This window comes from Platalea leucorodia (genome assembly GCF_965183815.1).
Source record: "Platalea leucorodia genome assembly, chromosome: 7".
NCBI lineage: Eukaryota > Metazoa > Chordata > Aves > Pelecaniformes > Threskiornithidae > Platalea > Platalea leucorodia.
This window is the reverse complement of record NC_138829.1, coordinates 10,612,987-10,629,057: the sequence shown is the minus strand read 5'-3', so window position 1 is coordinate 10,629,057 and position 16,071 is coordinate 10,612,987. Positions and strand designations below refer to the sequence as shown.

Below are 16,071 nucleotides of genomic sequence, written 5' to 3'. Positions count from 1 at the left end.
CTCTTGCAGATATTTCTGATGTTCCCAAGAAGGAAGCAGCAGCTGTTTCCAGCCCACTACGTCAGTAATCCTCCACGTCTCATCAGTAATGCTCTGTATTGCTGGTGGATTTTAAATTGTAGCTCAAAAGCAGGGAGAAGGCATTTATAATGTATTACAACACTAGTTTGAGCTGAGTTTAAAACAAATAGGTGAATATTGAAGAAAATGTAAATATTGTTGCACAGACTTGTCAGCGTTTTAAGGCCATGGACTTCTTTGAGCTTTTACCAGTGAACAATTGAGGCTGAAGTCGTGGTGCAAAGTCCACCGCAAACAAAGACAAGAATCCGCTTACCTCAGCTGGCTTCGGAGCAGGCCCAGCATTCACGTCTGAAACAAGCAAGCTCTGTTTTTTCTGATTTTAGCAGGCTTGTAGCTGCTTACCCAAAATAAGGATTTATCCAAAAATTTCTCTAGATCACTTTGTGAGAAACGTGAGAAACTTAGTCTTACTTTTTAAATAAAATTTCAGACAGCAAGTACTTACATGTCTTACATCCTAAGAATGAGTATTTTATTTCTTGCTTTAAAATAAATCATTTATGTTCCCAAAGGTAATGGAGTGGTTATACATTTACCAGGCCTGTTTGAAGAAGCTGAAAAGAATGAAAAGAAAGGTTTGTATCAAGTAATTTTTAACTTTTCTTTATATTGGCAGCCAGGTTGAGGGTTTTTTAAGCCTTTATTTCTGACCATAAATGTTCAGTGCAATAACACTCTGGATTTTAAATAATGAGGAAAACAGTATTTAAAATGTTGAATTGTGTTGTGGTCTTCAGGCAGATTTTGAAAGGCAATCTTTTCATGGGTTTTCAGGGAGTTTTATGGCATTATATACCACATTGGATAGAAAATAAAATCCTAAAGTGTGTGGCAAAGCTTCCTCTGACCTCAAACTGAGATGATTTAACCCAGAGTTTGTGTCCCCATTTCTCTGCCCAAGTATAAACTCAGTTGGTTCTGCTTTGAGTAAGGCTTTGGACCAGATGACCTCCTAAGGTCCCTTACATCTTAAATTGTTTCATGATTCTAGATATAGAAATTCTCTCTTTTCTGAGACACAAATGGAGTTTAAGTGGTTTATCGTATACAGAGTTAAACAAGATCTTTCCTCAAAATAAGAATTGCATGTAAGCCACAGCATTCTGGCATTAAGAAGGAGTGTCTTTAACCATACCAAAATGAGAAAGCTGAAAAAGTAAAAAATGAGAAAAGTTCGTTAACTAAAACATTGCTGATATTTGATATTCATTTATGTTTTATCCATTTTGTCTACAGTCTTCTTAACAAGAAGCTATATAAACTAGAAGAAAGACATAGAAATACTAAAAGCAAATCTGAAAGTTTGACCAATCAGCCCAGCTGAAATCCTACTTTTCCTTATGTCTTCTGATAGGTTTAAAAGATTGGGAGAAAAGATTGATTATATCAGATAGAGCACATATAGGTAAGTGATGATTGAAGGGGGAAAAAAATCTCACAAGTGATTGCTTAGCTCATGGTGCTAAACTATGTTTTTACTCCACAGAGCAGTCGTGTATTTGATCTAATACAACTTCTTTATATGTTGTGTATCTGAAGCATAATAATGGAATTTGTATCCACTAAAGAGTGATGTTTTCCAGGTTTTCACAATGTTTAAGGAATACTTGCTCTGTCTTTGTCTTGAAATTACACATCTGTGATTTAAAGAATGATTTTCTCCCTTGGTCTCCCGCTATGTCCATTTGATTTTCCATTGCAGTGTTTGACTTTCACCAGGCAGTAGATGGGCTCCAGGAAGTGCAACGTCAAGCACAAGAAGGAAAAAAGTAAATATTTTCAGTGCCTTCATTTCATTAATAAGTATGCAAATTTGAAGAATTGGTGTAATTTTGGAAGACAGAAATACAATGTATCTCTAAAGAGCCTTGCTGATGTTACTAATTCTGTGACTCTGTTCTGCTCTTGCTTATGTTAGTGAGTAAACTCTGAGGTATTACTGAAAAGGCAGGGTACGAATTCTTACATATTTCTGTTTTCCAGTTCTCTGCAACATATAGAGACATTTTGAAATTCCTACCAAATCCTCAAAACCCATTTCTATTAAAATGATGTTTCCAATCCAGTTTCATATCAGACCAGTGATGCTCTTTTGAATCAGGTCTGAAGTGTTGTCACGATTAGGTTCCACACTTGTAATAGTTTATTATATATTCGGTTGTACTTCATGGAGATATTATTTTATATTTTCATCTTACACTTTAGCACAGTATGTAACTATTCATACTTCATTATTCTGGTTTCTGAAAGAACAAAGGTTTATGTGAACACACTGTATTTTTCTCTCTGTTAGTCTATTAGTTTTTGATCCCATTGGACAATTTCAGCCAAACTAACATACAAATAGGGATCTCCAAATGACTGTATTTCTAAAATGCACATTAAAATAGGCATGTGGTTAGGGGAACAGTTTCATTTTTATCCTCATCAAGGTAGAGGCTGCAGCAGCAGCTCATAAGGACAGAGATAGTCTGAATAATGCCAAAGCCATAGGAAACCAGTTTGATGGCTCACAGAACTGGTGGTTGTTTACAACTATAGACAGCGGTGCAACTGTGAAAATGCTATTTGTTTTGTGTTGTTTGTGGTAAGGAATGTAGTAGTACCACAGGATAGTATAGTAACCATTATTACTGTATAATATATGTGTATACACACATAGTTTCAACTAAGCTTGTCTCAGCCAGACTCAAGGCTTAATGCTTTACTGTATACCATGAATATTAGCAATATTTATGCAAATCCACTGAGGCATGAAAGCTGCTATGTATTTATTGTTATAGAACTTTAGTCTTTTTTTTATGTCTCAGATCTTCTGCCCAGTATATGGTATACTGAAGAGCTTTAACAAAATTACTTAGCATAAAGCATATTTTTGCATATATTTATACATGTTTGGGGGGGGGGTTGTCTTTTTAATTAGTATTGGCACAACAAAGAAGGGGATTGGACCAACATATTCTTCCAAAGCTGCACGAACAGGCCTTCGAATTTGTGACCTCCTTTCTGACTTTGGTGAATTTTCTTCAAGGTAGAACTAATTTCATTTCTAAATATTATGTTAAAGAGTGATACATTTTGGCTGACAGATTTGCTAGTAAGGGGATGTTTTTAAATGTGTCTGAATTTTGTATATAAATTGTCTAGAAGGAGAAGAAAACTGGAAAGAATGTGTGTGTATATTTCCTGTACTTCACAGAGTTTCTCATTATTTAAAATGTAATTTGGTACATTGGGAAATGCACTTGTTGACGTATTGAAGTTCTGGGTATTTTCTCCCTATAGCTCTCAGTGTATACTCTGTATGATATCAGCTGAGTTCTTGCCAAATGTTCGGTGAACAGTAACTCAAAGAGTGTTCTTCATAGATACGATTTCAATATTTTACAGATTTAAAAATCTGGCACAACAATACAAGTCAATGTTTCCCACACTGGAAATAGATATAGAAGGACAATTGAAAAAACTAAAGGTAAGGATTTAAGACTTGTAATATTTGTTCAGTTTCAGGGAAAGTATAGCAGAAGACAGTAATATTTATTTTAATTTTAAAAGTAAAAATGAAGTGTACCAGAACTACTACTTATTAAACTAATGAATTAATTTAAATGAAAAATGCATATATTCATTATTATAAAGCCTTTTAATAAGTAGTAGCTATGCTTTGTAATAGAATGTTCTCTTATTGTGGGTATTAAAATAAACTTTGGTGGATGATTTAATTCGGTAATATTTTACTTTTTTGACATAAAATAACTGTTGTATTAAAGTAGCCAAGAGAAAGCAGGGTGACACTTGCAGTTAGCGGTCTTCAGCTATGACTGATCTAGTGTGTCTGAGAGACTTCCATACTTACTGAAGAACTGTTTGTGGAAGCTGTGTTTCAAGATCCTGATATGACAAGAAAAATGTCTTTTTATAAATAATCTCAGAAGAAACGCTGGTAAAACATCATCTTTCATGAATACGTAAGAAAAGAGGATGCTAGAAAAATCTCGTAACTTTCCCAAGTTTTGTCTGGTACTTGTTCAGAGCTGACACCCTACCTTTAAAGATATTTTTTTAATATTCATGAGTAGTGATTTTTTTTTTCTTTTGGAGCTCGCACTATTCCTCAGTCCCACTCTCAGTGTGTCTAGACTATAGACACACTATATAGAGACTATATCAACAAAATGAGGTAGGTATACATCATCTCTGTGAATAGAAATTATGGTACAGAAATTATGGCATTCTAATGCCATAACAAGTCATATTTTCTTATGTGAGTGGTTCAATACATTGATTTGTTTTCAATAGAATATAAGCTAATGGTTGTATTTTTCAGGTAAAGCACAGTTACTGAAGCTGGCATGTTAGGGTTATCTGTATGTTTCATGTTTCAAAAGTGAACACAGTGTTCCCTGCTTCCAGCCGTTGTCTGGCGAAGCTGACATTTCTACTCAAATTTGCAGGGATATGCTGAAAAAATAAGACCCATGGTTCGAGATGGCGTGTATTTTATGTATGAAGCTCTTCATGGCTCCCCAAAGAAGATTCTTGTTGAAGGAGCCAATGCAGCATTACTTGATATTGACTTTGGTAAGTTGAATTGTAAACTCAATTTAACTCCTAAGAGATTAGTTTTATTTTTATTAGTTTTATTTTGATTTGTGTTTGTATCAGCTTTGCAAACAGCAGGGAAATAAAGAAACAAAATAGTCTTTCCTTTAATAGGAACAGATCTCCCAAAAGTAAAGCACAGTAAGCCAGAGATTGTAGTATTAACAGGATTAAGTGCTTAGGTTTTAAATATTGATTTTTACTGACGTTTCTTCCAGCGGAGTTGAAATTTCACTCCAGATATTCTTGTCTTTATTACTTCTAAATGTGTGTGCACATTGCTGTACGTTCCAGGCAGCCGTTGCAGTGCTGCTGAGATAATTCCTCTGCCATGGAGGGAGGATTAAACTGGTGCAGATAACCTGTAAGTCTAGCTTCTTCAGTTGATCTCTGTTCTGCTCTCTTACCAAAAGTCTAATTAAACCACTTAGGTCTCCCTGAAGATGAAATGAAAACTGGAGAGATGCTCCAATCCAGAGTCACAGTGTAGAGATCGTGAATAACCTCTTAAGACTTAGAAAATTTGCTACAGATACTCAGAGCTACTTGTGTAGAGCACTGGGAATGTCAGACTGTGACCTTACACCAGGCTCTCCGTGGATGTTGCAGAAATACTTTCTGTGATACGCAGGACAGTGAAAAAAGCTTTACACAGCAGCAGCATCCTATAATAGATCCAGTGCCTAGGGGAAGTAATACTGAGATGCTTTTAAATTTCTCCCTTGTGGGCAATCCTCAGTGAAAGCTGCACAGGATGAATGCAGAAAAGCTTATGCATTGCAACAGATCGGCATACTGGATACCTCCTTAAGTATAAGAAAGTAATATGATTTCTTATTTGTCTGTGTGAACTTCTTGCTCACTAATAATATGCTTACACAAATCGCCAGGATAAGTCAGCTGTTTGAGTGGAAAAAATCCTTCGTTTTGAGGGGTTTCTGTGGAGCTTTAGAAATCTAAATACATATTATTCACTACAGGAGAAAGCAATTTGGGGAAGAATAGCTTAATTTGTTTCTTAAAAGCAAAATGGGGACACATAGTAAGAAGAATTTGCCCCGCTCTTTGGTGGCTATTTCAGTTTAGCTTTAAAATGAAAATCTCCTTTCAACTCATAAAGGAAAATCAGTCTTTGTTTCTTATCATTGCTGAAACAGGGTTGTGCTGTTGTGTTTTTCTGACAGGCACGTATCCTTTCGTGACTTCATCAAACTGCACCGTAGGTGGTGTATGCACCGGGCTTGGTGTTCCTCCCCAGCATGTCGGTGATGTGTATGGCGTGGTGAAGGCGTATACTACTCGGGTGGGAATTGGAGCCTTCCCCACTGAGCAGATTAATGTAGGTGTAATGTTACAAAATTCAGTATATACCTTTGCCAAAAAATGTCAATGGAATGGGGTAAGGGTATACCAATGATAAATAAGCACCATAATAATAATGCCAAGCAATCGCACTCACGAAGAGAGTATAATCACATTATAAACTTCAGGTATTTTTCTTCAGAGGAGAGAAACATGATTGTGATGATGTTAGATTACAGTGACAACACTTCTGTTGTAATGAATGATGTGAAAACAGAATTCATCATTTTATGTAATATTGTTAGGTGCATTTCCGTGGCGAGAGTTTGTTGTAGACTGGAACTGTAGGTGCATCACAGGAAAGCTTAAATTACAAGATAACAACTTCTGGGCTTAACAGCCTGTGTTCTGTGTGATTTATAGAATAAATGTGGTGTGTGCATCAGCTAGTCATGCACAAATTGATCAATAAAAAGAAAGGGAGAGATTTTGATTCTTTTAAACTGTCTATTGTATTTTCATTATCAAGAAACTAGAAAGCTCAGGGTATTGATTATGAGCTATGCACACAGCAATCTTTATGTCAGTGATCCGAATCTAATTTAAGGATTTAGTCACTAAAATCCTTTCTCTAAAGGCTCAAATGAATTGGTGATATCCTTTAGTTTTATAAGTCATGAGCGTAAAGTTTCTTTCTTCTTCATTTTTAACACGTTATAAATGCTGCCAGCCCGAAGGGAACAGTTGGCAGTCTCATACTGTGGTAGAACCTAGGAGCCCTAGGCATGGTCAAGGAGTCTGTTGACCTAGACATTGTACAAGCTTTGGTCTTGTCCCAGGCATTTACAGTCTTGCCCCCAAAACCAACAGATGGCAAAAGACCAGATGAAGAAAGTAAATGTAAACAAAATTAAAACCAGGGCAGAATTGTCAAGGAAATCTTCCTGTCAGATGAAGAAGGAAAAGTGTCTCTTTGAAACATGAAATAGTCATATCAAATAAATATTTTGGAGATGCTGGTGATTGAAATGCAAAAATCCTGTGCATGAGGGGCTTTATTCTCCACCTTAGTCCCTCCTAATAAAACTTCATTATTTTTTTCTTCCTACAAAAAAGCCTTGGAATTGAACAACTGTATTTTCCTTGCTATTTGTCTGTATTCGTTTATATTCGTTTTCCTGCTATTTTTCAGTGAAATACCATCGGCATTCTTTATGTCTTCTTTTAGGAAATTGGAGATCTTTTACAGTCCCGTGGCCACGAATGGGGAGTAACTACAGGCAGAAAGAGACGCTGTGGCTGGTTAGATCTTGTCATTTTGAAATATGCTCATATGATCAACGGATTCACTGCGTAAGCATCACAGATTTTGCGCTACATTTGGAAGTGATAATTTTGTGCTTCGCAGAATAAATATGTAGGTAACATTAATATAAGTCTAGTAAAGTGTTACATTTTAAGCAATAAAATGGGCAACTGAGAATTGTCTTAATGCTAATAATAATCTAATACCTTTGACTTTTTTTTTTCCCAAATCAAGTGATTTTACAACATCATAGCACTAGTTTTTTTTTTTTCATATGTGTTTTCACTTCGCTTACATCAGGTGACCAACGTAGATTGGAACAATATAACAGTTTGCTCTCGTGTTCTTTATCCAGTGCTTTCATGCTGACTTATGCCATGATCTAAAACTCGCTGGTTTTGAGCTTTGGTTGGCTCTAGTGGCTCATACTTGCAGGACCAATTCTGCATCATTTGGAACTGCTGCCTCTTGAAGTGAAATAAGGGGGATGACACAAAGTGTACAGCAGTTGGCACAGCTTTCATTCCAGCCCCGACAGGTTCATTCGTTTGCAAAGATGTAGTCTAATATTGTATTATAAGTTCTGCTTTTAATGGGCTGAGTTTAATTTTCTTTGGGACTGAGCAGCTTAACTTGATTGATAAATTATTTTATAATTCAAAATATATATAAAATTGACATTTTAAAGGCAAAGTGGCTGTTTAAAGGAACTGCTCAAGACCATAATGCCATCAAGCTAGCTTATGTCTAATGCTAAATTGCCAGTAACTATCACAAGCCATTAATTTATAACTAATTAACAATCTGTATTTCAGAAAAAGTTGCAAAGTTTCATTACAGTTTTATTCATATAAAGTGTAAACTTACTCATGCATTCAGGCAAACTTGTTCATATATGCGAACACATGACCCAAAGCATTTTAATATCTTATAAACTGAGACTTAACTTAATATTGTTTATGCTACTAGTGTTACAAAGGAACAATGATCTTTGTTCATTAATTTATCAGAAGGATTTTTAATTTTTTTTTTTTACTTGGATTTGTATTGTGCTTTAACTTACACAGCTCTTGTTTGTGTGGAAATAGTATTAGGGAGGCGTTACGTTTCCTTCCATTTCAGTTCTATACAATTACTGCATTTCTATCAACAAAACCATGTCATCTGTGGTAACTGACAGTTAAAAAACATGGGGAGATAAAAACTTCAAAAAAGTTGAAGAACTGGCTCTGTGCCGCTTCTTTCCCACAAGGTCTTTTAATTTAATCATTGCATTCATCGTATACTTACTGTGCACATACAGCATGGACTAGTATGCACGTACCTGTCTAAATCCGTAGCTACTCGTATTTTTACCAAGCAAGGTCTGGCATATTGTTCCTAGAGAATTTGACTTGTTTTAAAATGCAGTTTTGTTCTGATCAGTGAATACTGCGGTGTCTTCTTGAGGTTCCGTTTTTGTGTTCCAGTATGTTCATTCAAAAGATGAAAAAGGTTCATTAAACTGACAACCTTGATGGCGCAGCCCAGGCACTGGGATCTTTCCTACTGAACTGCGTATGTGATTTTAGTAGCCAGATTATGCTTGCGAAGTCTGTTTTAAAAGTGTAATTTAGTAAATAAGTCCATCTTGTAGTTGTTGTGAATCGGTAGGAATAACAGAAATAATCGCTAGTAGTGACCTGAAGTGACCTGCCGTCATACCCACCCAAACCAAGTCCAGTAAGCGCCACTTTACGTAGTCAGCCTGCATTTTCATGCGCTGAACTGAACACCGTGCGCCTGTATGAGCAGCCAAGCATTTGGAAATGTGTCTTAGCACCTCAGTCATGTATTCATCCCAAAGGCGTGAATTCAATTAACAATAAGTTCATAGTTTAATATATTTGTGTATTTCTGCTTGCTGGGTTGCCTGAGCTGGATTTGTGAATACAAAGCTAGGAGAAAAAAAAAAAAAAAAAGACAGGTGGACAGTATTAAAGAGGAGATTCATCACGTGTGTAATTGTAACCAATGTTTTTCTGTACAGTTTGGCATTAACAAAACTGGATATTCTTGATGTCCTTGATGAGATTAAAATTGGTGTTGCTTACAAATTGGGTGGAAAAAGAATTCCGTATTTTCCAGGTATGTTTTTAAATATTTATGTTTATTTTTCTCTTTCCTGCCTGTTAAGTCATTCTTGTTGGGAAAGCCTGTTTACATTTTAAAATCAGGCTTGATTTCTTTTTCGCTAGACCTGTAGAAATTTGCAGAACTGTGATGTCAGTATAAAGACTACTGTATCAGTATGCTAGCATTTTCTAGTCACCTTGTGTCTGTATGTATGACGACAAGAAGTTCAGAGCAAATAAAATCTTGTCTTAGGGCCTCTATGTCTTGTCCCATTGGATTTTTTTTTTTAATTGACAAGACAAGGGGTCTATAAGTCAGCAAGATTCAAGTCAGTGACTGTGGATCACTGGCAATAGCCTTTAATGAAGTAAAGTAAAACTAAAATCTGCTTAAGCTGTGCAAAAATGAGATGGATACAAGCAGAATAAAGCTGTTTATGGGCTACCATCATATAACTGTAATTAACAGCAGCAACATTGCAGTTAATAAAAATATACATTGCCTCATGAATGTGCTTCATGTTAAAACTTTTAAGATGTAATAATATGTCATTTTCATACATTAATGATGTTTTCAAGATACCCATCACGGTCTATGCCAAGATGAGGGGTTTGTTCTGCTGAGATGGGGGATTCTGGAGGCGCGGGGAGGGCTGGCAGCAGCCGGCTTTCCCACCACTGGCGGTAGTTCCTGGCTGCTGACAGTAGCCCAGGGGGAATTCCAGTGCGGAAAGGCTTGCAGACAGCTAAGTTTTTAGCAAGCCTGATTTAACCCTGTTCCGCGAAGGTAAAAATTTTTGAGAAAGTCGTGCCTTGTCTACAGGAGGACTTCTATTTTATTATGTGCAAATCTGAACCACAAAGTGGAACTACTATAAACTTTGTGTCCTTAAAAATACTGCTGTAGTCTTCTGACAACATAGACTGCATCCTAAGGTTTTGACAAGAGGAAACTGGATTACTGGATCCTCTTGAATCAGAGTTATCTTCCTAAGTAACAGAAATTAATGTAAATTAAGAATAAATGAGTTAACCAGTCAGTAGAAATACTGGGGTTTTTTTTCTATTTATCAGATTTTAAATGTTGTCAAAAGACTTTGTTGGTCAAGAACGATAGGTGTGTTCTTTTAAGGTGGAGGAGCTAAAATCAACTGTGATAAAAATTGTTTTCCCACAGCTAATCAGGAGATACTGCAGAAGGTGGAAGTAGAGTATGAAACAATGCCGGGGTGGAAGACTGACACAACTGGTGCACGAAAATGGGAGGACCTCCCACCCAAGGCCCAGAATTACATCCGCTGCGTGGAGAACCATGTTGGAGTGCCAGGTAAATCTTTCTGTAGATGTTCATGTGAGGATGCCACAGCAGGCAGGAACAGCTCTGTAAAAGTGCTCGACTCGTTAGTCAGGGAGTGGCTTGATTTGGGCAGGAGGCAGTGGAGGTACCTGCGGTTGGGCTGATGGCAGTAAATGACAGCTTGCCAAGAAGCAGCAAAGGGTGGTGTTGTGTGGGCAGGTCTGCAGTATTGCAGAGAGCTCCAAGCTGCTGCTGACAAGGATTTAGCCAGAGGAAAGATAAACGTGTGTTGTTCTTGGCAAACTGCTGCCTTCTGTCAGTGAAAGCTTAGGGATCTCTGCACCATGCTTCAGTCCACAGTTAGTCCAATACCCTCAGTTTACTAACCTCTTCCTTTCACTTTACTTCCTGCACTGCATCCCTGTTTGAACACAGGCTTCTCTTTTTTGTCTTTTTTTTTTTCCCCCCCTCCTCCATACTTACCCATATAAGGAGATGTGTTGCATAATGGATACAAGATTGTTTAGCCCAGTTCTGCCCCTTTGGAAAAATGAGAATGTTAACATAATCAGTCTCCAAAGGTTAAGCCATCCGTTTTTTTTCAAATCTAATTGCTAGAGCTCTAGAGGTGCCAAGAGCTAAATGCAGCATGAACAGTGGAGTTTGAAAGGGAATTTCCACAGCAGCACTTAAAAAGCTGGCATGTGTGCTTTTGTTTTCCGTAAAGCACCTCAAAGGATACATTTGGGGAGTGTGAGCTATTTGCAACTGTGGCAATTCCAGTATTGTTCATGGATTAGGAAGCATCTGATAGCAGAGCCTGAAACTCGGTGGGTGGCTCATGTGCAGTCATGGACACAGGTGTGGGCGATGGGATATGTGAATAAAGCTCCCCTTACTTTGTTTCTCTGGTTCTCAGTGTGAGGGCAGGGCACCTTGGTGGGTTTGATGGCTAAAGGAGACCTACCTACAGTCAGTTCTGTAGTATCCATGGGCAAGAAAAACTGTAGTGGAACAATTATAGTATGGTATTTGGGGTGGCTGCTCACGCTGGATAATGTTTTTATTGCAGCCTTATATTTAACAATATTATAGCCTGTGTGCGCCACTGTCCCCTGGTCCACGTCAAGAAAACCTCACAGTCTGACAGAGCTGTCGCTTCCTCTCTGCAGGGATTTAGCTAGACATCCTATCGCTCAAGACAACGACAGTTAAACCTGCAACAAACATGCTTGACCTTCTGTTAGGCATTCCATCCGCAATGCTTTGTGCTTATGGTATAATTATTTCATGCTTTCAAACTTCAGTATATTGCACTTCTAGTCTGGTAATGCAGCAGGAGTCAAGTGATTTTTGACAGTAAAACTTCCTAGCATTGTGTTTCAGCACAAAGTTGACCAGTTTGTAGTGAAGCATGATGAAAGGTGAAAATTATTCCAATTCATTGATTATAATATTTGCTCTCAGTAATTGTTCTAATAGATGTGTTTTCCTCCCTAGTTAAATGGGTCGGAGTTGGAAAATCAAGAGAGTCAATGATCCAGCTGTTCTAAACAAATGAAGAACTTCAGCGATGAGGAGCACAATCTAGCGTTCATCTGTTCCTTACTGCTTCCTCTTTAAATGGAGATGCTATTTAAAACCAACATGTTCTTCTAGGAACTGAAGAGAAACAAAACATATATTCTGTATTGTAACATTTTATTTATCTTTAAGTTCTCAGTAAATTCAGTGTAAAATCTCCTTTGGTGGCCATCATTAAAAAAAAAAAAATCAAAAAAGTATTCTTAACAAAAAAAGGAAAAAATATTTTTTTAAATTTGAGCCATGTTACTATTTGAGAGTATTTTACATCCATATAGAGTTATTTCTTCTTGCTGAAATCAGTATTAAGCCTTTTCCAGTAGTTACTGGGTAACTTTAGAATTGTTAAGCTTGGATTTGTTCTTTAACTTCAAATGTTAAAATGTCTATGTATCTGGGTTGGCAGTAATAAGACAGATACCGTGTACTTAAATTGGTTGGATTATACAGATTTTCAGTTTCTAAAATACAGTGAAGTTACGTAGATATTTTTGACTGCACAAAGCAAAGCAAACACAATTACCTATAATTTTTATATTATCATTTTTTAATAGCCCGCTAAAATGAATGGAGAGCAGCTGAGGTATGTTTATCACAGAGCTTATTCTAGTAACTGAGATAACATCTGTAGAGGGGCCAAACTGGAGAAAGTTGACCTGTCTAATAATTCTTTCAAATATCCTGTGTACTAACAGGCAATCCCTGCGGAGACTGTCAGATGTGCGGTCTTTATTTTATGCAGTAGGGAAGGAGTGAGTGAAGGTGGAAAAAAGAGTCCTCAGGATACAGAGCACACAGGGAGAGTGCAGCCGAGACAGCACGCTGTGTTTTCTCAGTGAACCTGAGACGTTTCTTCCTGCTAATGCAGTGATTGTAATTTCCAAAGTTTTACTGTAGTTATCTGTTGAGGGACTTGGGACTTGCCGCTCTGTAAGGCACACTCACGTCCACAGCTCCTAGGTTTCCAAGAATAAATCAATGCATGACTTAACGATGACTGCTGCAGTATTTACACCCCTCACCCATTTTGACCTTCCTCAGCAAAATGTAATGCCTATTTATAGAAGGGGATGACATGTGGCAGCCGGGGTCGGGACATGTAGAAGCCATGGAGAGGTCCCAGAATCTTCAAGAATACACTTGGATTTCTTTGTGGATCTTCTAATTCATAATGACTATACTTCAAGAGCTCTCAAAAAAAGGCCTACCTCTTGTAGAGGAAAAAGAATACACTAGAAACAGAGTTATTCCCTAACTGCAGCATTTTCTGAGTAAATGTTCCTTTTCTATATATGTCTCAGAGAACTATAACAATATTTTTGTGTCATTCCCAGGGGCTGTGGAAATGGCATCACAACCCCAGTAATGCCATTGTGTAGTGTGTGAAAATATCCCTTTTCTGAGATGGTAACTCCAAGGATACAAAATTATGACATTCTTTGCATCAGAGATGGGGGAAAAAGAAAAACCTATCTGGAGTACCTTGTGTCATACTCATTCCCTTTGTCTTTTCTCGCTCAATATTAAATAATGGTTAATGTTCAAACTCATTTGTGCCAAGAAGCAATTATAAAAGTACCGGTACAAGCACATAGCAAGCACTAAATTTAACTGTTTACGGATGCATTGCTGCTTGTAGGGCAGAATTCTTACACCCTCCGGCTGCAGTGCAGTCTCTTCATACCCCCATTCATCACAGACTGTGGCTTTATGCCACAATCAAATACTTTTTATCTCTAAAAAAAAAAAAAATGTGGGGCCCAAAGCCATGAATCCTTAATTCAGCTACAACTCCTTTGTCAATCTTTGACAAGTTATTTAATCTCCTTGCTACTGCTTTGCAATCTGTGACATGGCAATTAGGAATACTGCCTCACCTCTTTTAAACTGTTTTTTGGAGGTCAGTGGGTCAAGCCCTGCAGTCCTTGCTCTGACATTGATGAGGAAGCTCTCCTCGTCGAATTCATGGGTATTCTGATGAAAGAGCGATGAGATTTCTGACCTTATTTAATGTTTGCAAAGCACTTCTGAAAGGTGCTTGGTAAGTGCTAATTATCACAAGCACTGTGAAATGTGCCTCATTTATATGAGGTCATTTAAGCATAAAGATGCTTGGAGATACAGTAATTAAGTTTTGTTTTCACATGGCTTGACCTTGTGACATTTGCATACTGGATGATCTAGACCTGTTCCTTTTCTTGGCCTCATCTTCATCAGTGCATTCGGGTTAGGAGTTTGCCGCTATATTTAAGCTTTGGTTGATTTATAGGCAAAGTCCACAATCAATAACGAGCCACTCGGTGTGCTGAAAAACTGGATTAAATAGTCAACTCTAAATGATGTATTTGGCATATTGAAAAAATTAGGTTTTATAGTTTAATTTTCACAGGATTACTTTCTCTTGTTCACTTAATCTTTTTATTTTCCATTAAGTCTCCATTAGATCCACGTTGCCTGTCTTTGCATTCAAGGATTCATCAGAAACCCAGTGATGTTGTCAATGGGCATGATGTAATAGGCAATTATCCCGTGACTTGCTCTGTTACCGTAAAAATAATATCATGCATTTCACTTCAGTTCATAGCATGGATTTTTTTAAATGGAAGTTCTACTCCTATTGAATTTCATATGTGTTGTCATTGAGTTAAATGTGAGTAAGTTCAGGCTTTTATCGAAAAGCTCTTTAATCTACTGACTGACACAATGCTTAATAAGAACATTTTTATGTAAATGTGCTTTCATTTTGGCTGTTTCCCTTGTGTATTATTTTGTATTGTTTGGAATTTCATTTTAATAACAATCACTGTGATTAATTTAATTTCTTCTTTCTCCCCAGCCAAATGCAATAATAATGACTAAAACTGGTTGATGCATCATCCTGTTAGATATCTGGATGGAAGAATAAGGGTAAACGTCTACCAAAATGGCATAATTGTGCTAAAGATTATAGTTTTTTAAAAGTAGCAATTACTGATTCACTCATGCACATGAATGTATTTGACATATTTTCCTCACACTTACCCTTACAATATGGCCTTCATAGTCAGGCGTATGCTTCCTAACACATGCAGTATAGGATTTTGAAGCTTTTGTAATTTTTAATTTGGCTATATATGGTCTTACAGTTCTGGCATAATGCACTTTATAAAAGGAAAGAAAATTAAGCATTTCCATAGTAATGTGCAAACTGTACTTACACCTTATGCAGATTTTTTCAGATGAATTTTGGATGCACACCTGTTTGGTTTGTCCTGAAAGACACATTAAAACCAACTGAAAGTAACAGTCCTTGGTCTCTCTTTCTCTCTTCCTTTCTTTTTTTAACGCAATACACTTCATACAAAAACCTGGTTCAGTATTTAATGAATTTTAAAAAATAAGTAGCAGCATTACTGAATGAATGGATATTTTCTTTCAATCTACAGATTCTCAGTGTTTGGCTTTTTTTTTACATATTCTATAAAGTTTGTCCCACTTTCCCGTTTACAAAATGAGCAGGGATTCACCTTTACCACCAGGGACTCGTGGTTAGTCATCTTTAGTTAGCTCACCTGAGCGAACAAAGATTTCTATGAAGAAAAAAAACATTTTCTAATTGATGCAGAAATGTTCTTGCCGTACCAGCTGGCTCAGAGCAACTGATGTGAACTCCGTATAGCTCTTCATCAACAGCACTCTGCTGGAAAGGAAAGGTAGGTATTGGCTCAGATAACAAAATTCTCACCTCTAAAATGTGGGAGGGCTTCAGAGAAGTGCTGCTAGGGCTTTCAGAAGCCTTTATA

At 37.1% G+C, this 16,071-nt stretch overlaps 1 protein-coding gene across 1 annotated transcript in view; it reads left to right on the top strand.

Moving 5' to 3' along the window:
* The window catches only part of ADSS1 (adenylosuccinate synthase 1), a 31,487-nt gene extending 15,913 nt beyond the window's left edge, over positions 1-15,574 (top strand). Inside the window, exons 3-13 of the mRNA XM_082318505.1 lie at positions 597-659; positions 1,439-1,489; positions 1,787-1,853; positions 3,008-3,115; positions 3,475-3,556; positions 4,539-4,665; positions 5,871-6,025; positions 7,217-7,341; positions 9,324-9,421; positions 10,586-10,735; positions 12,206-15,574. Of these exons, the coding sequence (XP_082174631.1) occupies positions 597-659; positions 1,439-1,489; positions 1,787-1,853; positions 3,008-3,115; positions 3,475-3,556; positions 4,539-4,665; positions 5,871-6,025; positions 7,217-7,341; positions 9,324-9,421; positions 10,586-10,735; positions 12,206-12,258 (1,079 nt within the window). The 3' untranslated portion in view covers positions 12,259-15,574. The remainder of the gene's footprint in view (positions 1-596; positions 660-1,438; positions 1,490-1,786; positions 1,854-3,007; positions 3,116-3,474; positions 3,557-4,538; positions 4,666-5,870; positions 6,026-7,216; positions 7,342-9,323; positions 9,422-10,585; positions 10,736-12,205) is intronic.
* The last annotated feature ends 497 nt before the right edge of the window (positions 15,575-16,071 follow it).